This window comes from Histomonas meleagridis (assembly GCF_020186115.1).
Source record: "Histomonas meleagridis strain 2922-C6/04-10x chromosome Unknown contig_68, whole genome shotgun sequence".
Classification (NCBI taxonomy): Eukaryota; Parabasalia; order Tritrichomonadida; family Dientamoebidae; genus Histomonas; species Histomonas meleagridis.
Window position 1 is genome coordinate 821,493 of NW_027150909.1, and position 23,056 is coordinate 844,548.

The 23,056-nt window shown below is 31.1% G+C and overlaps 8 protein-coding genes across 8 annotated transcripts; 5 read left to right on the plus strand and 3 right to left on the minus strand.

Annotated features, from left to right (window-relative positions):
* Nucleotides 1-392: 392 nt before the first annotated feature.
* On the plus strand, nt 393-1,772 carry GO595_008607 (uncharacterized protein; the record flags this gene model as incomplete). The annotated part of the gene is made up of 1 exon (XM_067922200.1): nt 393-1,772. The coding sequence occupies one exon, from the start codon at nt 393-395 to the stop codon at nt 1,770-1,772; it is 1,380 nt and encodes a 459-aa protein (XP_067771373.1).
* A 6,459-nt stretch (nt 1,773-8,231) lies between these two features.
* Nucleotides 8,232-8,558, plus strand: GO595_008608 (uncharacterized protein; the record flags this gene model as incomplete). The annotated part of the gene is made up of 1 exon (XM_067922201.1): nt 8,232-8,558. One exon carries the CDS (start codon nt 8,232-8,234, stop codon nt 8,556-8,558), a length of 327 nt encoding a protein of 108 aa, XP_067771374.1.
* A 125-nt stretch (nt 8,559-8,683) lies between these two features.
* On the minus strand, nt 8,684-9,337 carry GO595_008609 (putative U2 snRNP auxiliary factor small subunit; the record flags this gene model as incomplete). Its single annotated transcript, XM_067922203.1, has 1 exon — nt 8,684-9,337. The coding sequence occupies one exon, from the start codon at nt 9,335-9,337 to the stop codon at nt 8,684-8,686; it is 654 nt and encodes a 217-aa protein (XP_067771375.1).
* A 252-nt stretch (nt 9,338-9,589) lies between these two features.
* GO595_008610 (histone-lysine N-methyltransferase EHMT2) lies at nt 9,590-10,852 on the plus strand (the record flags this gene model as incomplete). The annotated part of the gene is made up of 1 exon (XM_067922204.1): nt 9,590-10,852. One exon carries the CDS (start codon nt 9,590-9,592, stop codon nt 10,850-10,852), a length of 1,263 nt encoding a protein of 420 aa, XP_067771376.1.
* Nucleotides 10,853-11,657: 805 nt separating this feature from the next.
* GO595_008611 (CLIP-associating protein 1) lies at nt 11,658-14,198 on the plus strand (the record flags this gene model as incomplete). The annotated part of the gene is made up of 1 exon (XM_067922205.1): nt 11,658-14,198. The coding sequence occupies one exon, from the start codon at nt 11,658-11,660 to the stop codon at nt 14,196-14,198; it is 2,541 nt and encodes an 846-aa protein (XP_067771377.1).
* Nucleotides 14,199-15,061: 863 nt separating this feature from the next.
* GO595_008612 (ribosomal protein L34e) lies at nt 15,062-15,433 on the minus strand (the record flags this gene model as incomplete). Its single annotated transcript, XM_067922206.1, has 1 exon — nt 15,062-15,433. The coding sequence occupies one exon, from the start codon at nt 15,431-15,433 to the stop codon at nt 15,062-15,064; it is 372 nt and encodes a 123-aa protein (XP_067771378.1).
* Nucleotides 15,434-16,154: 721 nt separating this feature from the next.
* GO595_008613 (STE family protein kinase) lies at nt 16,155-17,399 on the plus strand (the record flags this gene model as incomplete). The annotated part of the gene is made up of 1 exon (XM_067922207.1): nt 16,155-17,399. The coding sequence occupies one exon, from the start codon at nt 16,155-16,157 to the stop codon at nt 17,397-17,399; it is 1,245 nt and encodes a 414-aa protein (XP_067771379.1).
* A 499-nt stretch (nt 17,400-17,898) lies between these two features.
* Nucleotides 17,899-19,110, minus strand: GO595_008614 (uncharacterized protein; the record flags this gene model as incomplete). The annotated part of the gene is made up of 1 exon (XM_067922208.1): nt 17,899-19,110. One exon carries the CDS (start codon nt 19,108-19,110, stop codon nt 17,899-17,901), a length of 1,212 nt encoding a protein of 403 aa, XP_067771380.1.
* Nucleotides 19,111-23,056: the final 3,946 nt, after the last annotated feature.

Below are 23,056 nucleotides of genomic sequence, written 5' to 3' on the forward strand. Positions count from 1 at the left end.
TTTCCTTTAATTGTTGCATTGTAAGTACTCTCATTCTTTTTTAATTCCAAAAAACCTATATAATAAGGAGATTCCTCACCGAAATTAGTGGAACTAATTGAAATATCAAAGTGTATATTGTTAGATTCATGAAGTTGAGCAGAAATAATTAATCTATCTGTTTTATCATTGTAAATGTAAAATTGTGTATGGCCACTTTTCGTTTTTTCTCTTCTATATAAAGTTGTTGTTATTTCTTCTCCATCATTTAATTGTCGAAATATTTCATTCTTTAATACATCTGTTTCTTCCATTTCTTCAAAATTGATTAACGTACATTTTTGGCAAACCGTTTTCATTCAAAAAGTTATTTTTACTTAAGAATTTGAATTAATAACGGCCTATGTATTAAAATGAACAAAACTGTATTACTTCAAACGCTTACAAGGAAAAAACTCCTTGACTTAGCAGACAACAACAGAAAAAGATGGGGCCACTTCACTGGAGGAGCACCAATGATGTTTGAATTATTTTGTAGAAAATTAATCGAATATAAAATTACAAGAAATCCAGATGATGCTCAAATGATATGGGATGCTTTTGGCGTACAAGGTAAAGAAATGCAGTACATGGATTTTATTCAATTTTTACAGAATGATAAAGTTGATTCAACAAAATCTTCAACAACACCTTCACCAACAAGACTCTTGTATGCATTACGACGTAAGTTAATTGATTTCTGTTTAACACTTGATCCTGATGCCAAAGGGTTTGTCACTCAGCAACAAGTTACAAATTTTTGCTTAAATAACAAAGTTATTTCCAAATCATCTGATTTGTTTTCAATCCTTAATAAATCTGACCCAACCAGTGATGGGAAGATCAATTATTTTAAGTTATTATATGAGTTATCAATTTCAGGAAATGATTTTTCCCCTAGTGAAATGTATCAACCGCCTATAGATGAAACACTCAATACTTCTAGAAGCAACAAATCGCCTCCTGTTTCTGGATCTCGTCGAATGCTTGATCCTGCCATCTTTGGAAATAATGCACGTAATGATAACCACATTGACCACGAATCTCCGCGCCAAAATGGCGCCCGTCATGCTCTAGATTCAACTATCTTTGGCGAAAAGCCTACATCAAGTAAGGTCCAGCTCGAAAGGAGCCCAAGGAATCTTGACCCGTCAATTTTCGGTGAAAAAGTGAAACTAACCGCCGCATCGCAAGCTCCGAGCGCTGCTTTAAATCTCGAAGGAACAAAAGACTGTGTTGATTATAACCCAGATGAAACAATTTCTCTTATTTCCCACTTTGTTAATTCTAAGTTCAGGTCTCTTCGAGATTGTTATGGAAGTTGGAGAGGTGGAGATCGATTAACTTGGGAAGATATTTATCGAGGAATGATCAATGATGCAAAAACAGAACTAAACCCAGTGGTTATAGAATCTCTCGTTGAAGAATTTGGTGGTGATTTGACACTTAGTTCATTTACAAGATTTATATCTGAAGGTGCAAGACTAAATACACCAGAGCCAGTGAAAGAACCACCGCCACCATTATCAGAAAGGGATATTTTGTTGAATAAGATTGCAAATGCAATAAAAGGCAAACAATGGGAAATTACAATTAAAAACTCAAAGAATGCATTGGATTTATCAAGAAACCTGAAAAAACTCGGATTTGTAATCAAAAGTGAAGAGATTAGAGAAACATTTCAGGAGTTAGGAATGAAGAAAATTTGCGAAGAAATTAAAAAGAGGCAAAATCCACCAAAGAAAAGGAGATAAGTGGTCCTTTCGGGAAATGTGTTTGATTAAATCATTGAAAATATTTAATTTTTATCAATACTTTTGCCATATTAAGACGATAATATTTGGGAAAAGATTAAATTTTTATTGTCTAGACAAATACATCATCACCAGAGCCTTCTATATTGTATTTCGCTTCCTTCTTTTGTCTATCATCTCTAGTGAACTGGTTCCTCTTATTACGCTTCACCATGAAGATAACCAATAACACAACGCCGACAACCACCAAAACGCATGCAATTACTATACCCACAATTGGTCCAGTTCCCAACGAATGACTATTATCTTCATCACCAGTAGCCGAAGTTGAAGTATTTGTACTTGAAGGTAATAATCCGTTTGACGATATTAAAATACTATTATTATCTTTTACAATGAAAATTTTGTTATCATTTGTGTCATTAATATCATTAGTAACGTTCAAGTTAAATATTTGTAAGTTAACATTCATAGAACTACTCAAGACCAACACTTATTTGAAATTGAAATATCTTTCTTTTGATTTTTAAAAAAATAATGCATTTTTACCATAATATCCAATTTTTTCTTTAATATAATTTATCATTTACTTTTAGTGTTTATGATTTGGATAAATTGGATTTACTATAACAATCATATAATAGAAGAAACATAAAATTTGCTAAATAACAAAAATGTTTGTATTTATAAAAAAAAAAATAAACAAATTAAAATATTTTGTTCATAAAATATGTTTATTTATATCTGACTTATAAATATTTCTTCTTTGAAATCGTCTGCAAATGGATCTTCTTCAATATTTGAATTATTAATCCCAACTGAAAATGTATTATCTATTTCATTAATTTTATTATTATTTTCATCTGAAATATTCATTTCTTCTTCATTTTGTTTCCGCTTCTTATTTTGATATTTAATCATAAATATTATGAATATCATTATAAATACAATAATTATTACAATTACAATAACAATTATAATGATAATTAATGTATTATTATCATTAGTGTTTATTATTACATCTTCGATGTAAGAAATATAAAAGAAATTCGAATAATAAGTAAAATATTCTGGATAATATATAATTGTATAATTATAATATATGAAATCGCTATAAATATATTTAGTTTCGGATTCAATGAAAGTAACTGAATAAGATTTTATGAACGTATAATAATAAATTGATATAGTTTTCATAAACGATAAAGAATAAGTTAAAGTATAAGTATTAACCAAAGTAAAATTCATTGAAAATGTATCAACATAAGTATTTGGATCAAAATTATTTTTTGATTTCGTAAATGTATTCGATTTGATAAATGTATTACTAATTGTAAATGTATTTAATTTTGTAAATGGATTTGAGTCAGTGAATGTGCGTGTTGGCGGGAGACATTCGTCAAGTGTTGTTCCCTTAGTAATGTTCATATTTCCAAATGTTTCGTTTTGATATGTTTCTATTGTCATAACTCTTGTCGCATTTATATTAACAAATGCATCATTTCGTATTTCTGGTGAAATTTCTCCATTAAAATGAATACATTGAAGTGATGTACAATTAGTAAATGCACATGAATTAATATATTCAACATTTTCATCAATAAAAATTCTTTCTAAATTATTACAACTTGCAAAAGCATAATTCATAATAGAAATGACTGATTTAGGAATTGTAAATGTTTTACTTTTCATATTCGGATAACTAATAATTTGTGTAATTTCTTTATTATATAAAACCCCATCATTTTCATAATTCGAATATCCAATATTTTCTTCTGAAACATTAATAAATTGAAGATTCGTACATTCTAAAAATGCATTCCCAATTGAAGTAACTGAACTTGGTATATAAATATTCACAATGTTTGTACATCCTCTGAATGCATCAGCGCCAATATTTCGGACGCCTTCATATAATGTTATTGTTTCAAGTCCTATACATTTATAAAATGCATTATCACTATATTACAATGAATTGTAATGTTATTTAATGAAATACATTCTGCAAATGCACTTCCTCCAATTCCACTCATTAATTTATCTGGAAATTGGACATATTCTAATTGTTTACATGATGCAAATGCTCCACTACCGATATTTCCAACTGTTTCTCCAATTATTACTGTTGTTAATAAAGGCCATTCTCTGAATGCATTACTTTCAAGCTCCCCAACATTAACAATTATAACACGTTCTGTAACATTCTTATAATCATTTGAATAATCATTGGAATCGGATATTGTGAGTGTTTTTGTCTCTTCGTCATATGATTGCTTTGTATTAACAAAAAATATAATCATTAAAATCAGAATAACTTCGTTTTTTTGATGAATGCTTTTCTCATTAAAATAAATATTGGAAAAGAAAGTAAAAACAAAAAATATAAATACGAACAAAGTTATATTTGAATGTATAGAAGTAATTAATGCATTAAATATCTTTGGTGGATTTTTCAAAATATTATTGCTGCAATTCATTGATAAATTACATTGAAAACTTTCATTAAAATGATATATATTATGCAGGATATGAAAGATTGCAGTTATTCTGGAATAAAAATTTGAAATTATTAAATTTGGAGAAACGAAATGCTTAAAACCTATTCAATAAGTCATTGTGACACTCACCACTTTTTTAATGTTTTTTAATCGGACTGTATTTTGCCAAACCGTATTTCATTTTCTATTTTCATTCAAAATAGGTGTCATTTATATTTTCATTGAAAATCAAATTGATAGAATAATAATTCCTTTAAAAAAGTGGTATCGTTTTATATCGTTCGGAATTTACCCTTTAAAAATCGATTGAGAGGATTTAGAGGTTTGGTCTGCGGTTGTGTAATTGATCCTTTTGGCCAAAATTGTATCAAATCACTGGATTTGCTTTGTCAATCGAATTGCGATGTTCTTCAAACTCGTGTTCAGAAGTCCTTTGCTTAAGAGAAAATAGAGTGTTAACAAGGATTCTCCTTTCAAATTCTGTTGCATTACAATTGCTGTGTCTCGTTTGAATCATTGCTGTATTCCCATACGTCGATAGATAAAAATTCTCTGTTTCAGATATTTGACTGTTACTATCGGAAAACAAATATCAAATATCTCCAGTGGCATTTTGCTTCGCTGTATGAGAAAGGTAAATTTGTTGCTTCGAACTTATCGTAAGATACCAAGGGTAGTTTAAGCTAGGAGACCTTCTTTGTGAACTTCAACTCCAGAAGACTGCGCACTTTCAAAACTTCCTTCTTTTTGGTGGATACCAATTCCAAACAAATCTCTGATAGCTGTTAAGCCTATTGGCTCACCATCTTCAAGGATTTCTAATGTGATTGAATTGTGACCTGCAATAATACCAATCCATTTTTGATATATCTTTCTACAATGCCTTTTGATTTTTCTGTTGATATAGAAAAACCTCCGCTATTTTACCAAAATCCAACAACAACATCAAATTGATAAATAAAATTTTCTTCTGACGTTTCAAATTCATCAACTGAGTTTAATGTTACATTAATAATTAGCTCTATAGAATCGGGTACATTACTAATGTAATGTAATCCACCTTCCATCCATACTTTTAAAGAAGCTGATTTTGGATATTTGAATTCCGTTTGATCTTTATTAAATTTCATTGTAACATTATCAATTTTAACTGCTTCATCTAAATGCGCATTCGCTCCAAGTTTATTTCCTGATGGATAAATATTTAAAACTCTTATGTCTATCCCATTCTTGTGCGTACTAAGTAGTTCCCACTGATCGTCTTTCGTTTTCATAAATATTTTATATGTAAATATCTTTTTCATTATCTTCCCAACTGAGATAAGCACCACATTTCCCATTTGCAAATGTGTTTTTGGTATGTGCATATAGTTGTAATTCATTGGAAAATACAATAAAAAACAAATAATTTTTTTTCGGTATAACACAAATTTTGATAAGCCAATATAAAGGCTTGTGCATGTTTTTTCTGGGCTTTTTAGTCCAGGTTCTTTAATAAAAGTAATAATTCTCTTCAACTTATTTGTGTGAATAAAATTTATAGCTTAGCAATGTCATTTGGTTCTTCACGACTTTAGGGAATATTTTTTTCTGATAAATTAATTTATCATTATTTATAAATGGTATTAAAATATCAAAGATATGAATAAAAACAAATTGTACTTTATTTAATAATCTTTAAATTACATCCATTGATCATCATCTTCCTTTTCCATTTCTCCTATAGTTTTTTAAATTTCATGTTGTTCTTATTGCTTCTGTCTATCGGAGCCAAATGAGTCACTAAGTCTTTCGTTCATTCCCGAGTTTAAATTATCTTTTTTACATATTTTGAACAACCAAATTACAACTCCAATAATCAGAACTATAGCTATTGGTACACATATTATACCAATTTGCATTTGTCTATCCAAAACAGGTAAATCGCTTGTATAATACAAAGATGGAAATACAAAAATGTCAATGAAAAACCTTTAAAAAATGTCATGGAAATCATATACTTTTTGCTTTTCTCATAGCTTATTTTACTTTTTGCTTGGTTTTATTGTGAATTTATTCAGTATAAAAAATGAATATATTCAAAAAAAAAAAATATTTTAGAAACAAACCGAATATTTACAAAACAACAATGTAATCTATGGCTTGAAATCAGGTAAATTTTCGAATTTATGGCGTTCATAATTATTTGATAAAGATAATGCTTTTAATCTGATTTCTTTATCATAGGTTTCATACTCTTCCTTTGTGATAACTAAAGAAAATTGCAATAAAAACAAAAATTCTAATTCAAGAACATTCATTTCTTCTGCCCGAACTCCGCCGATTGATGCCCAAACGGAATTCGAGTAATATGTGTCTGTATTAAATTTGGCAGCAGTCATAAGACTACACAGAAATAGTTTATGAACTGTATTTGGAGTAATATAAATGTGAGTATGCGTTTGTAAAAGTTTATCCAATAGAATCATTGCTATTATAAAGCATGGTTCTGAGCAATTTGCACGTGACCTTAGATATCTAAGATATTTCAAAATTGGAATTTTTGGTGGAGATAAGGTATGGAATCTGGTTAAAGTGAAATTAGGGGCAATAAGAAGTTCATTTTGTGTTGCTGTTTCTTGAAGCGTCAAGGCTAGAACCTTGAGGGTCGTGTCAAAAGAGTCCTCGTTTTCCATGCTGCGGTTATGCGAAAAGACCCGAAATTTTGAAACTCGATACACACATGTTTTTCAGATGAAATTTTCATATATTATTTTCGAAAGGTGATGTCCCTTTAATTTCATTGGTAATTTTTAACAAAAACATAAAAAATTTAAAGATATTTTTAGATTTGGTCTGGTTGTGTGGGCATTGAATCTCCGACCAATCGTATTCATTTTTGAAAGAAAGGTGAATTAAGTTTTGAATATTGTCAAAAGAAAAAAGTTGACGACCAGGAAACAAACAAAAGAAAAGAGAATGATTTGTTTTTAAATCATTCCCCTATATATCCATAACAGAGATGATTTGTAGAAAATTTGTTACGATCAGCTGACTTTCATCAACATAGATCAAATTAAAAGTTATTATTATAATTATTCATATTATTAATGGATTATAGCTTCTTTGATCCTACAATTACCAGTGCCTTTTGTCTTTCCTTGTCATTTTGCGAACTTAAAACATTACTGAAAAAAAGGTATTAATAAATAAAAATAATTACACACTTTATCTAATCAATGAAATGTGTGATGCAACTTGTATCATTACACATGCAGATACTGTGATTGTTATCAATTTTTCTAAGTTTGATTCTCCCCTAAATTCTAAATATACTATTTCAATATAAAATTACATATCTATTAACAAAACAAATGTATTTATAAAATTTAAAAAATATTGTATATTAATGAAGATAATTTGGTTTTATTTTAAAGTTCCATCACTTTTTCTTTTAAACGGCTAAACCCATTTGTAAGTGGATTGATCAAAAAAAACGCATACACATAAGAAAAAACAATTGTTTGAATCATTTATTCGCAAAAATATTCATAAGAATAAAAAGTCTTATGCAAACCAAAAAGGAATGATGATAAAATCAAAGCAATTATTTGCACAAACATTTAATTAAATAAAATGTCATTTTACTCCATAATTATTTGAAACTATTTTATAAAAAGTACACACACTTTGTTTAACATGAATCATTGTGTTAATATTCATTCAAAGAGAAAATTAACTCTAATAATGGATGCAAATAACTTGAAACAAAAAATATTAATAAGATGTAAAAAAATTGATTGGGATAGTATAATTCATAATTTATGCATAAATTAAAAACTTACGAATGCTTAAATCTGATGAACAGTAAGATCAAGCCAAATAGCTTTTTGACATTAAGTAATTTGATATTACCATTAACCGGAATACTCTTCTGATATGAAAAAAAAAGAATAAACGGTTTTATTTTTTCATTATTTCGATGTCAAGCTCAGATTTGGAACGTAATGATGAAACAAATAATGACTTTTGGCAGACGTCTAAAGCAACGGCTTATGAAGAAGCGTTGTTTTATTTGTATCCAGAATCATTTATTGAAGCAAATTCCCAAAAAGAAGAACAAAATCAACCTAAAGGTATTTATTGCACATTCTGTGGGAAATTTTTAGCATCTAGTTCTGATGTTAAAGCAACATGTACAAATCCATATTGTAGAAAAGCAAACGGAAACACAAGTTCATATGCGACTCTTAATCAAATGATAGGCAAGGAGCCAAAGCGAACCACAAACCCACTTGTATTTGATTAATCTGATTTCATTTCAATTCTCAAAATCGTGAAAATTTTTTGTATTTAAATATTCAAACATAAAAACGTTGACCTAAATTCAAGCTTTTATTTTTGGTTTCAAACATTTGCTTCATCATCGATATTTCAATAGAATACAACTTTGGTTCGACCATATAATGCATCAGTTGGGTTATCTATTATTCTCTTTTTATTTCCCCTTTGTAGTTGTGTTGGAACCGATTTAATAGTTTTTGGAAATAGTTGGTCAAATACGTGCGTTGATGGTTCAATCGGGTGAATGAAGCCGCATTTATCGCCCATAGAGCATTGGCTGGTTAAAAATTCGCTACAGAAGGCATAGGATACTCTTTGGACTGGTGCAAGTGTTACTTCGATTCTTCTTCCAGCATAATATTGTCCATTGAGAGCTTCTCTTGCAGTATATGCCGCATCAGACTCATGGAATAAAGCAAGAACGTTGCCGTTCAAATGATCTATTTTGTTGCCAACGATTACCATGCTTTCGAGTTGGCCAAATTGCATTAACATTTGTGCAACGTCTAAGAAAAATGAATTCACAAGACGCATTCGCATTTCTTGGTCGATTTCAATAGTAGATTGTGGAAGGGCGTTAATAAAAATATCAGGGTCTGGGAAAATATGATGTAATACTATTGCTCGACTTAATGGCAATTCCCTATGTGACTTGTTGCAGAGATCTCCTTTCTCACAACTGCCAACTTTCTCATACATGAGACATAGGCTTGGATCTTTTTCTTCGGCAAAGACTGACCTCATATTTCCTTTTGAGATGTGTCATACAAAAGCAAACCGTTCTATCGTACAGATAGAGAATTTTGTAACCATAAACATTGTAATATCCTTCAAATGAATCAATCTGATTCTGTGTTGCCCAACGCAATACCGATAGCTGATTTTGGGTTTGATAATTCAAAAATGTTGGAAGAATTGATATCAGATATTTTGGTTTTACCTGAAATTGTACAATATGAATTTATTCACTCCATTTTCAACCAACGTTTTGTCACGATGAGAGATCAGTCTTCTTATGCACAATGTTTTCCTAATCTTCCTCATGTTAATAATATTATCAAAAACTTACACAGAATCCCACTTAAAGATATGCCTTTTGGAATAATCGCAGCTTCTATTATAACAAATCTCGATCCTCTTGATCTTATTAAGCATTCCAAAATTGGTCTTACCAAAGCACAAATTGATCTTATTCTTGCTATTCTTCAAGATGTTTATCACCCTATAACCACAATTAAATTCAGAGCAAATGGTAAGATTATACTTGAGTTATCTCGTCCATTCATTCCTCCTACAATCATACAATATTTTCTTATGAAGGATATTTTTATTCCGAGTCCTCCAAAGCCACCACCAAACTCCAATTTCAATGGGTGTTGCATTCATTTTACAAGTAATGCTCCCAAAATTATATTTGGACGAGAAATCCCCAAACCCACAGAAGAAAATATTGATAAAATCCGTAACATATCTGGTTTCTACTCACCTGACATCTCCAATGGATTCAATCGTAAGCACGGCCTCAAGGACGTTCCATGCTACAACGAATTTGACGATACAAAACCGCCAATAATACGATGGGTGTCAGATGTCACTTTTCGCCACCATCCAGAAAGTTCCACACCAACGTGTAATATTAATTGTCAAAATTGTACTAAATGTCATCAACGACAAATGGAGAATGGCAAAATGTCACTTATGTACCATAATGATAGGCGAATTAATATTGAAGATTTAAAAGAATGTGTTCCAATCATATTCGAATGTTCACCAACATGTCAATGTAATCATAATACATGTAATAATATGGTTGTACAAAACCGATCTAAAATAAATTTGATAGTTTTTCGAACAGATGTACAAGATAAATGGGGAGTTAAAACACTTGAATTTATTCCATGCGGTACATTCGTATGCGAATATTTGGGCAGATTAATATCATCAATGCCTGAATTCATAGCTAAAGTTTCTTCGGGTGCAAACAATAGCACTGAAGCATTACATTTCTTGGATGCATATCATGTACCAGCAAACTTGATGCTGATAATGGATACAACAAAACATGGAAACGTTTCAAGTTATATCCAAATGAATGTAAATCCAAATTTAATACCTATTTCCGTCTGTTGTGGGAATTCATTGGAATGTCATAGAATCGCTTTGTTCGCTATGAGAGATATATATCCAAACGAAGAATTGTTTTTGCACTCAAATAATATGTTTAACTGGGATAAGAAATTAAAGGAAATAAATAAATAGATTATTGATATGTTATTTAATTTGGAATGGATTAAATGTATTTCCGATATAAAAAAAAATTTGGTAAAAATGATTAACGGTCAATAAATGACATGTTATGTGAAAAATATATGTCTTCGAGTGATCTAAGCGAAAGCTCAAGCGAATTAATTAGTAGTTCAGAATCAGATGCTTCCGACTTAGATGAAGAGCAAAATGAAGAAGAAAAAAATAAACCAGAGGTTCATAAGGATGAAGACGAAGATGATCCAGAAAAAAATCGTTTTTTAAGAGAACTCGAATTTGTACAATGTCTAGCAAATCCAAGGTATATTAATTGGCTTGCATCAAGAAACTACTTTGGAGACCCTGCATTTATAAATTATTTAAGTTATTTACAATACTGGGAAAGACCTGAATATGCTAAATATCTTAAATATCCACAAGCAATTCATTTTTTGCGATTATTACAATCACCAAATTTTCGTACATATATTTCTGACTTGGAAAATCTGATAAATGTTGAAAATGGGCAGTTCAGATATTGGCAATTCTATAGAAGAAACAGAATTGATTTGACTTTGCCAGAAGTTGAAGTCAAACTTCCACCACCTAAAGAAACACCGGAAAATACATAAAATAATAAAATATTGAATAAATAATAGTTATAATCTTATTTGCTAAACTCTAGGAGATTGTAAAAGTCTTCTTTTATTTCGTCCATAACTTTTATGCACAAAAATGAAGAATTTGAAGTCATTGATGTATCGTAATCAATTAACGTTTTCGGGTATACCTAAATTTAACTTAAACGTACAGAATACAGATGGGAATTAAGAGGAGTTCTTCTGTCTCCAGGGCATATCCAACAACAGCAGAATTATCAACACAAACACGAAAACTTTTCCAAAATGCTGGTGTAGATGTGAAGCCAATACGGTTCAGATCTCCTCACGAGGCAGCAAACGAAATTAATTTTCTTGAAACAAACATTGCTAAAGGTGTTGAATGGGATCGACAAGTTTCTGCAATTCAACATGGGATGGCAGTTGTCAATGGTAATGCTTTAGAATTTGATGTTTTCCAAAAAGGATTATCAAAAATTTATATTGGACTTGTAGCTTGTGCAACAAATTTAAGGAGCGCATTAGTTAAGCAAAGTTGTCTTTTTATTTCTCAACTTGCAAGAGAAATGGGTTCTTCTTTTGATACCATTGGTGATTTTATTTCTCCTCTTTCCACACAATTATCACATGGAACACAAATCATTTCAGAAAGCACAAAATTTACCATACTTTGTATTGCTAAATATTGTCCATCACGTCGTATTTTCAAATCATTACTTGATCTTTCAAATTCACGGAGTTCAACAGCAACAGCTGTTGCAGCGGAAGCGCTTTTATTAGTAATGCAAAACTGGGATTCACAGATTCTTCTTCCACAAATCTCTAAATTCGAAGCAGCAATTTCCAAATTATTAAATAGTCCATCACTAAACACCAGATCTTTTGCAAGACAAGCAACTAAGGCTTATAAGATTGCGTATCCAAATAAATCAGCTTATTTCATCTCAAAGCTCGATCCAAGAACTCAACGTACGATTAATGATTGTCAACTTCAAGAAGTTTCTAGGATTCCAAATAAGGAAGAACAACGCACGTCAGTATCACAGATTCAACGAAAGCCAACACATCAGGTTATACCAAGTAATCCGGAAAGTTCTTCTGATATTGCATCTAATCCACCAAGGATGATTAAATATAAACGTCAAGAAATAGAAGCTAATGAAATACAAAGACAACAAGTAGAGAATGATAGGCGTCCTCCACCAAGTTCTCGTCGTCGCGGTCAAATCCATCCATCAAATCGTCAACATCCAAATCAAGCAGAAAAAGAACCTGAAGAAAAAAAGCGTAATCGTTATGTTCGTTCTTATGTAACAACAGAAGAAAATGATGATAACTTTATTTCAAGAATCACAGCACCAAAACGCCAATCTTCAGTACAACCGCAAAGACGATCAAACGATAGCCTATCGTTCAGATCAACCATTGAATCTTCTTTACGTCGAATACAACAAAATGCAGAAAAGCGAAAACCATTACATCTTGTATGTGGTGAAGAAAAGAATTATCTTGAGTTACTTAAGCAATATATCAATGAAGATAAGAAAACAGAACTTGCAAGTTCAATGGCATATATCTCACGAGATCTTTTAACATGTATTACAAATGTATTACCAACTATTTCATCAACGGCACTTGAAATACTAAAAGAGTTTCTTCCAATATATGCACCACACTTTCGACCTGTACTTACAACATTAGTTGAAACATTAATTAATCAAATCGAACTTGGTAATCCACGTTCATCTGAAACAGCTCAAACGATTCTTTCTGATTTATATAAAGTTTTTGACAGTAATACACTTCTTTTAATATGCGTTGCATTACAGCCATCGATACCATTACTTAACTTTACTGAATCACTTATTTCATTAAATAACATTAATTTATCGAATGATTCGATATGTCAAAAACTTTTACTTCTTTCATTTAAATGCTATAACATTGGAAACATTAAGAATCGACATACGGCAGCGAAAATTGTTGAATCTGTTAATGAAGCTAATTCCAAATCTGTATATAATTTTACTGAAACACTTAATGATCAACAACTTAAACAATTTGAAGAATTCATTTCTCCTTATATTCCGTCATTACATTTAAGACAAATTTCGGCCGAAGTCCCAATTTTTAATATAAACTCTCCGATTGCATGGCTTAAGAAAGTCGAGAATTTAATTTCTAATATTAATAATGATAACGAATGGATACAAATTCGACCTAAACTATATACTGAACTTAATCAAGCTTTATGTAATAAAATAGAAGTTGATGGAATATTATCAATTATTCATACAACTATATTATCGAAAGGTGTTGATGATTATGATAAACTATTTTCTGGTTTACTATTAAATGCGCGTGGTAATTCTTCAATGATAATCGACGCGATTTTTAATATAATAGTAAAGCAATCAAGCGCAGTCGAATTGTTCGCTACATTACAAAAACATATTTGCGAATTCGATAAGAATACAGATATATCAAGAGCTGCTATAAGTTTCCAAAATAAATTAATACAAAATATAAATAAGGATTTACTGATCCAAATTGTACCAACTTTGATCCCTGCTTTGACAAAGGCGTTCGAGGCTAAACCTTCCGAAATTCGAAAGGCAGTTGTACTGTCTTTCGTGGAACTGTACGCAAAATTGGGTGACGAAATCATGGATAAACATACGGCACATTTAAATAAGGGACAACAAAAGTTAATTGCGATATACTTGTCAAGAAGAACATAATAATAATAAATGTCAAAATAATTTTTTATATTTTCTTACAAATGTATGTTGGTTGAGAAAAGAAAATAGTAATAATCAAAATTATAAAGTTATTATTCCATAAATGTTTTATGCAATCTGAAAGTTGATAAATAAATAATTTCAAAAAAATTTCGTTTATAAGAATTTCAAATTTTACTGAATGTGAGCAAATATTTGCACGTTTAGCGAAATCGTTAAATAACCGTTAAAAAGTGGCGTTATATCTGGATGCAAACCAACCAAACTGATGAACTCAAAAAACAAATATTAACAACAATTTCATCCCTTGCAAAAGAATTTCAAAGCTTAATGGAAAGTTCAACCATCGTAAAGGAAGATCAAATGAAAAGTTCGGCTCAAAAATTGGAGCTTGATGTCCATACAATGATCATTGACCAAAAAGCAAGAGCACTTTTAGAAATTATCCGTAGAATCAAAGAAATGAAAATAACTGATAATTCATATCAAGATGAAAGAAATCAATTTGAAGATCAATGTAAAGAAGCGGCAGCAAATGTTAAAACATGCATAAGTACAAGCTTAGAGGAACTTAGGGAACTTTTACTTGAAGGTTCAGAAAAATATCAAAGCGCTTGTAAACTTCTTCATTAAATATTGTTTCCAATAAATTTGAATTTTGCAAAATAGTGCGCTCACCAAGTCGCTTATACTCAAGCTACTCATAAGCATAGCAAACATTCTTCTCAAGATGATTATCTTCAAAGAAAATCATTTAAGTAGAAATTATGAAAGTAAAACAATAAAAAATATACTCCACTACAATAAGCAATGGATGTAATTTCTTGAATATGAATATTGAATATAAAGAAATCTGAAATCATTTACTTACCCTTCTTGCCTTTGTTTTCAGCAGCTGCCTTTTTTTCAGCTGCGGCCTTTCTTTCAGCAGCTGCTCTGGCTTCTTCTTCCATGAAAGCATTAATGATTCTTTCTTTAACTACAGATGCACAATAAACACCACCGTATGGGCGTGAAACTGTGCGTTTGTGCTTTGGAAGTCTGGCAAGCTTCTTTGTTGGCAAGTGTTTGATACCTGGAAGTGGCTTTCCTGTTTCACCACAGATCATTCCCTTCACCCTCTTTTTAATGTAGTGTGCAACAAGCCTGTTTCCTGGTGTACGGACTGGGACAACACGGTTACGAAGTGTATGATATGGATTGCTCCTACGGAGTGTGTATCGGTTATCTCCCATTGGTAAAAGGACGGCCAAACCGCCGAATACGTTTACACTTTGGGGTGGCTCAAAAAGTACAGAAAATTGTTCAACAAATTCTTTACTTACAACATTTTTATTGATTAATAACAAGATTTTCAAGACGGAATGAAGGAGCCATTGAATGAACAAAAAGCATAACAATTTCTGTGAGTTTCCAATTTTTTGGAGAAAGATCATATCCTCGCTTTTTCACAAGCAAAAATAAAGCCATTCCAACAACAAACAGCGTCAGTGATTCCAATAAATTTTGATGTTTTCCATATAGTAAAATCGGTATTAAATTCACAAAATAGTATAAGAAAACGAGAAAATAGTTGATCTGTGTTTCCTGCATTATAACTTCATCACCTTCTATTATGTCTTTTTCTTCAAGAATTTTTCCTTTTGATATTAACTGAACATTTTTCGAATATTTCTTTAATTCAGAATTTTTCTGAATGATTTCAAGAATATCTGAACATCTGACTTCCAATGGCAGATCTTCAAGAATAATCTTTTTATTATTTGTGGTAATTAATGTAATTTTTCTCATCAAATATTTTTTTGATTTTGTATTTAGTCACATCACCTCTTAAATTTCTTTTGGCCAAACAAACTGTCAAAAATTGGGCTGCCCCGATATTCAATAAAAACGTTACAACCTCACAAATTTCAAAGCCTGGAGTTTTTGCGACATGCTATGTGAAATAATCTTTATATGTCAACTCTTCACTTTGACACTTCAACACCTTCTTCGGAATTTGAGAAGGTAAGAGAAATTGGTAAGGGTGGTTACGGTATAGTCGCTGAAATTCTTCACAAGCCAACAGGAACAAGACTTGCAGGAAAGTTAATCGATCCAAAATTTGTTGAAGATGAAAATAGTAAAGTCTTACAATCAGAAATTTCTGTATTAAAGGAAACTTCTTCTCCATACACAATTAAATATTATGGTACGATCAAATTTGAAGGAAAGTTATGCATCTTAATGGATCTTTGTGATCGTGGATCACTTCGTGATATTATTGATTACCGAAATGAAGTTTTAACGGAAGAACAAATTGCTTTTGTTATGCATGATCTCCTTATGGCTCTCAAAATATTACATAAGAAACAAATTATTCATCGAGATATTAAAGCTGCTAACATTTTAGTTACCTCAAAGGGTGACATCAAAGTCACTGATTTTGGTGTATCACGACAATTTGATGCAACCGCCAAAACATTATCAACAATGTCAATCATTGGAACTCCATACTGGATGGCTCCAGAGGTCATAGAAGGCCGCAAGTACAGTTTCCCAGCCGATATTTGGAGTGTTGGAACGACTGCTGTTGAATTAGCCGAAGGTGGTCCACCTTATTGTGAATTCCCACCAACGCGTGCAATGGTTGAGATCTCTTCACGTGGGTTCCCTGGTTTTCGTAATGGCAATTCATTATCCGATGAATTCCAAGATTTTGTTTCACGTTGTATGGTCATCAATCCAGCCAAAAGAGCCACGCCAGAAGAATTACTTCAGCATCCTTTTATCACGCAAATCAACAATCTTGATCGTGAAGATGTATTTTATTATCTTGTGAAAGATGAAATCGACTTTTCGAAGCTTCTTGAAGATGAAGAAGAAGAAGAGGAGGAAGAAGAAGAAAACCCCGAAATTGATCTCGGTCACACTGTTGAAGTGTCAAAACCGGAAAAACCGTCCAAATTACATCAAAGGCCAAAAACAAAAGAAGTAAAACGCGGCTACGAGACATTCATATCAAAGTGTGCGCCAGGTACTGTTGTTGAGGATCTGTATCAAACTAGTAAAGTTCCAAAAGTTGAATCACAAGAAGAAGAACATAATAAACCGGAAGTTACTTATCATCCAGCAAAAACAATGGAACCACAAGCTAAAAGCGAACCTCCAAAGCAAAATCAAAATACACAAGAAGGCGGCGATTCATGCTGCATTTACTAAAAAGATAAATAATTTTTTAATAATTTTAACATCAAAATATTTAATAAAATGTTTCGTTGTACTTAAAAAAAAATGCAAATTGTGGAAACAGTTAATTTTTTACATCTCACTGATGTACGCCAGATTTTCCTTGGTACTTGGTGTAATAATTAATAGTTAACTCATGCATTTTTGCTAAAAAAGTATATATTGTGTCATCATCAATAAATCCATTATCACTTAAGTTGGTAGCAACAAATTCTCATGTCGAAATTGTTGAATTAATTCGTGAAAAATCACCAAGTAAATGTATGTTTTGTTGAGAATAATATAACAATAATCGTCATGAATAACATGCTTAAATAGTCATAGTGAGTCATATAAGCATTATGTTTCTTCAATTTTTAACTCTAAACTAAAATATATCATTGTTTTTGAAGAGAATTCTCAAACCCAAAATATCATTTAGAAGAATTTCAATTTAAAAATATAGTTTTTTTTTATTGATTGGCGTCAAGTATCAAAGTAATGCATTGATTTCTCTTGCTGCTAATTGCGTTATATTAATTCCCTTTAAATCATCATAACATGACAACAATCCAAATGTTCTCAGTTTTCCTTCAGCGTGAAACGAATTTCCATTTTTCATATTCATTGTTATATAATTCACTCTTTTCACGAATGCGAAATTTTCATTACTATAATTAAATCTTCCATTTCTTAGCCATCTGATAAACTCTTCAGGGTTTTCACATATTGCAATCAAATGCGGTAAGTAAAACATTAGAACGGAATCATCTGACATTGTCAATTCCAAATTTATTCCTGTTCCATCATAATCTCTTACTGTCCAAGAAGCAGGTTTTTCTTGCTTTGATCTTTCTTCAATAATTAAATATGCGCGAGAAGATAAATCCAAATCATTGAAATCTGTTACGCATTTAAGAGGTGGATATATCGAAAGTTCGCCTTGCAATTGTACTGGTTTGTTGTTTTGTATTAGCATTTGAATCTCATATGCACGTTGTGGAATATGATTCCCTTGTAATGAGAACCCTGACTTAAACCATGAATTATATAAGTTCGGATATTCACATATTGAAATGAGGTGTGTGATGTCGAAATTTTGGACGCGATGTTTGAAATATTTGGTAGAAAATGTGATCGATATCTTAGGTCCTTCCGATATAGCATTCGGAGACCATGTTTTCTGTTCGGTAAATGTGGTGTATCGTGGTGGTGGATTATATGTTGGCCTTTGTGGTGGAGGATTGTACGTTGGTCTTGATGCAGAAGAACTGTAAGTAGATTTAGTAGAAGGTGATACAGAGTTGGCTTGCCTGCGAGCTTCATTTAATATTCGTACTCGCTTTTCATATGCTTCTTTTTCTTCAGCTTCCTTTCTCTTCATCTCTGCTAATCTTTTTTCCTCTTTTTCTTTTGCTTTTCTTTCTTCTTCTTCAAATCTCTCTTGCCGAGCCTTGAGATAGTCATCAAGCATTTTTCGTTCAATTTGTTTTGCTTCTTCCCTGGACTTTTGCCTTTCTCTCCATTCCCTTTGTTTTCGAAGATATTCTTCATGTTCTTCTTCAGAATTCATTCGCTTATTTGCTTTTCTTTCTTCTTTTTGTTTTTCTTTAACAAATTTATTATATTCCTCATTATAAGCATCATCACTCATAAATTGTGTTCTCCAACTTGGGTATTTTTTCTCGAATTCGTACCTGTACATCTATTTAATGAAACAAGTGAGGCTTGGGTGTGTACAAATAACTTTTTGAAACAATTCACATGAGTAAAGTTCAGATTTTTGTTAGCACAAACAAAATTCTATATATATAGAATTTTAAGAGCAAAATTTTTCTATTGAATGTAAATTCAAATATGAAGCTTCAGGCGGTTGGGACACTTTTGAATGTTAAAATGTGTTTAAAAATACGATTTTCCATCGAAAAAAACTCAAAATTGATTCCAATCTGTTGAATAGTCAGGCAGCTGTTATTGTTCAATTTTCCTTGACCAAAACAAGTTCAATAAAATCCGGGATTCAAGGTTAACTTTTTGAATCACCTTATATAATAAATTATATGTGTTTTTTGAATATATTTATAACCAACACAGAAAGATGGAATGCTTAACATCTGCTTGGATAAATGATAATTTTCCCGAATGGTATTTTTCAATTACACCATTTCCATCAAAAAAGATGGGTGTTCCATTGTATCCTCTACCTTTCCATAATAATTCAAAATTTGATAATTTCACAGATATAACTGACGTTTTTATTCCACTAAAAAATCAGGCTGATTTTGCTGTTGGTGCACCAAATTTAATTCCTCAAACATTTCTATTAATGATTGAACTTTCTGATTCAACTCAAACATTTGTTACTCTTCTTTGTAAAAAACTCCGCGAATATTTCTCTGTTCCTCAACCCATGTATCTTGGAATAATTATTTTTGGGACCACAGTTCGTTTTCCAATTATATCTTCAAACGAAAAATCTTTTTCTCTTATAAAATGGCCCGACACGATGGCCGAAATCACGTTTCCGCATGAATCCATTTATTTTAACATGCTTAAGAACACCTCACTTTTTTTTCAATTTCTTGATATTCTTCAGGTACTTCCACCTGAGCAACCCACCATACCCATGCATCGATTTTTTTATTTATTTAAGACCTTTCTTGCAACTCTTCGTAATCCATTATTAGTAATCACATCTCGATCACCAGATCCTGATTCATCACAACTTAAACTTATTAGTTCCGATTTCTTCCGTGACTCAATGAGTTGTGATTTTTATTGTATTGGCGGTGATACACGAGATAAACTTTTATATATTTTACGTGAATGTAATTGTTCTATTCATTATTATGGATATCAACAAATAAATTTTCTAATTTCACAAATTATTAAAAAATTTAAGACAACACGTGTAATGTTTACTGAAGTTGAATATTTATTTTCTGATTCATTTCAAGTTACACGAATTTTCGGCTGTGGAAAAACGCTTGAAAACACGAAAACGTTTAAACTAACAAAACTTTCAACAAATGAAACATTTCATATCTTTATACGACCCAAACCAAATAACAACAATAACAATAATAATATGCAAAAAGGTTATGTAACTGTTCGTTACTTTGATAAAAAGATGGAATGTTACAAAAGGATTTTTCCGATTAATTTCTTTAACGTTATTTCACACGCAGAATCTCTTTTGACTTCTGTTGTTATCCGTATAATATTCGAGAAAATGGATATACAAAAAGGGAAGTTCGAAATGCAACAATTCGACTTAGATGGTTATGATGAGTATTTTGTGGAAAGATATAAATTCGCTTCGAAAGTTTTGAGAATTGTTAAGATTTCGTCTTTCTTCATGAGTTTTTGTATAAAAAATCATCCGGCTGATGTGTTCGCTATGTTATCGCCGATGTGTTTCGATATGAATGAGAGAAAATGGAAAGTTTTGAGTGATGTTTCATTCGGAATAAGTCCTGTGGTTGTCGTATTCCCAGAAAATTATTTGTTATGCTTAATGCCGGAAAATGCGCAATATGACAAAAAAGAAGTGGAAAAGTTTTTGTTGGAAATAGATAAAGATGCGATGTATGACGTGATATCATCATCATGCAAAGAGAATTTGTATTTGACAGAATTAAAATTATTACAAAATATAAGTAAAGAAGCTTTGTTTTGAATAAATTATGATTTTAGTGCTAAAGGCAAAAAGGGTTTACTATAAAATCATATAAAAATGTGTCATCACATTAATTTTATGATCTGTAAAACATATTTTTTTTTTTCAAAAATTATACAGCCAAAACTTACAACCATTTATGGTACTGCAATGTTAAGATCAGAAATGGTCAAAATTATATATTGTTAGATATTAAATCGAGACTTCGATTAGAAAATTTTGAATTCATTTTATTAACATACAAGATAAATAACATTATGCATTTCGTAATTAAATGATTGCTTTGTATGTATTATCGTTGCTCTTATTGTGTTTTGTGGTCAATTTATTACTTTTGCGGCACTACACAAAATGCCTGAAATTTGATTCACCGTTAACAAAAATTTGTGAAATAAATTGAACGGAGATTTAATTTCAATGGTATTCAATAATCCGCATCGCAGATACACAAATTAATGGACGTTCAGTTTTCTCCTTATTTTCAACCTATATTTGATTCTTTCGAAGAAACATCAAAGCTTGACCCAATATTACTATCTAGTCAACGTGAACCTTTAAATTTTTTGGTTCCTCCAGAAAAATTGGTTATTCAAGTATGTTCAAAAATCGAAGATATGTTTAAACACGAAAAAACCCTGATACAAGTTAAATCTCCCATTATCGTTGTAGGTGATCTTCATGGGCATTTTCTTGATTTAATCCGTATATTCCAAAATTGTGGCTCCCCTGAAACTCACAGATATTTATTTCTTGGAGATATTGTTGATCGAGGCGAGTTTTCATTTGAAACAATTTTCTATTTATATTTAATGAAAATCTGTTATCCAGATCATATACATATAATTCGTGGGAATCATGAATTCCCATGTTTATGTTCCAACTATGGTTTTTTTAATGAGCTCAAGCACTTATATCCAAATCATACTCAAATTTTTCAATCATTTTTATTTACATTTTCATACATGCCATTAGGTGCTATTGTTGATGATGTCAATCTCTGTATCCATGGTGGCTTAGGCCCAACTATTACCAGTATTTCTGATATCCACAAGCTCAAACGACCGATTGATAATTATAATAATCAAACAATTAGTTCATTAGTATGGTCTGATCCTTCATCCGAGGTCACAGGCTATCATCCCTCACCACGAAAGACTGGCTTTTTATTTGGTGAAGATGTATTATTAAATTTTTTAGATAAGTCCCAAATGGTTCGAATCATTCGGGGGCATGAATTTACTTCTTGTGGTCATAATATTCTCTTTGACGGCCGCTCCGTGACAATTTTTAGTGCATCAAATTATTGCGGGGTTGCGAATAATGAATCGTCTGTACTCATCTTAGACCCTTCTGGCGAAGATGAGATCCGAAGGTATTCACCGCTGACCTTTTTACAAAGAAATAACGCGACTTTTAAGCAAATCCCATCAGTGATTAATCGATTGGCAATAAACGGTTCGCTATCAGCTGGAACTGTTCTGATGCAGAAGCGGAAGAAGAAAGAAAAAGAAAAAAGCGTAAATAAGACGACATCGCTATCGAACGAAATAACGCAAAAAAAATTCGAATATGATCCAGAATTAAAGCAACAGTGTTCGCATTTGTTTAAATAGTTTTTATGTTTATGTTATGTAAAGATAGAAATTTATGTAAATTTTCTTTGTTTGAAAGTGCCAAAACAATTTGAATTTTAAGTGATTATGTATGACAATGTTTTTCATATCAGTTTAGTTAACTCTTTATTTATTCTTTAAATAATTCTAATTGATTATATGTGGTCTTTACTAATGAAAAATTGTGCGCAGGCGGTGCTTAAACTGTGTGCTTTATAATGATAATTAAAATACTAACGCCATAAAAGAAATCAGGTTTTAGAATGAAAAAACATTCAAATCCATTATTTAGTGAATCGGATTCTTTTGAAGAAAATATTTATAATGATTATAATAAAAATTGAATAATAAAAGTTATT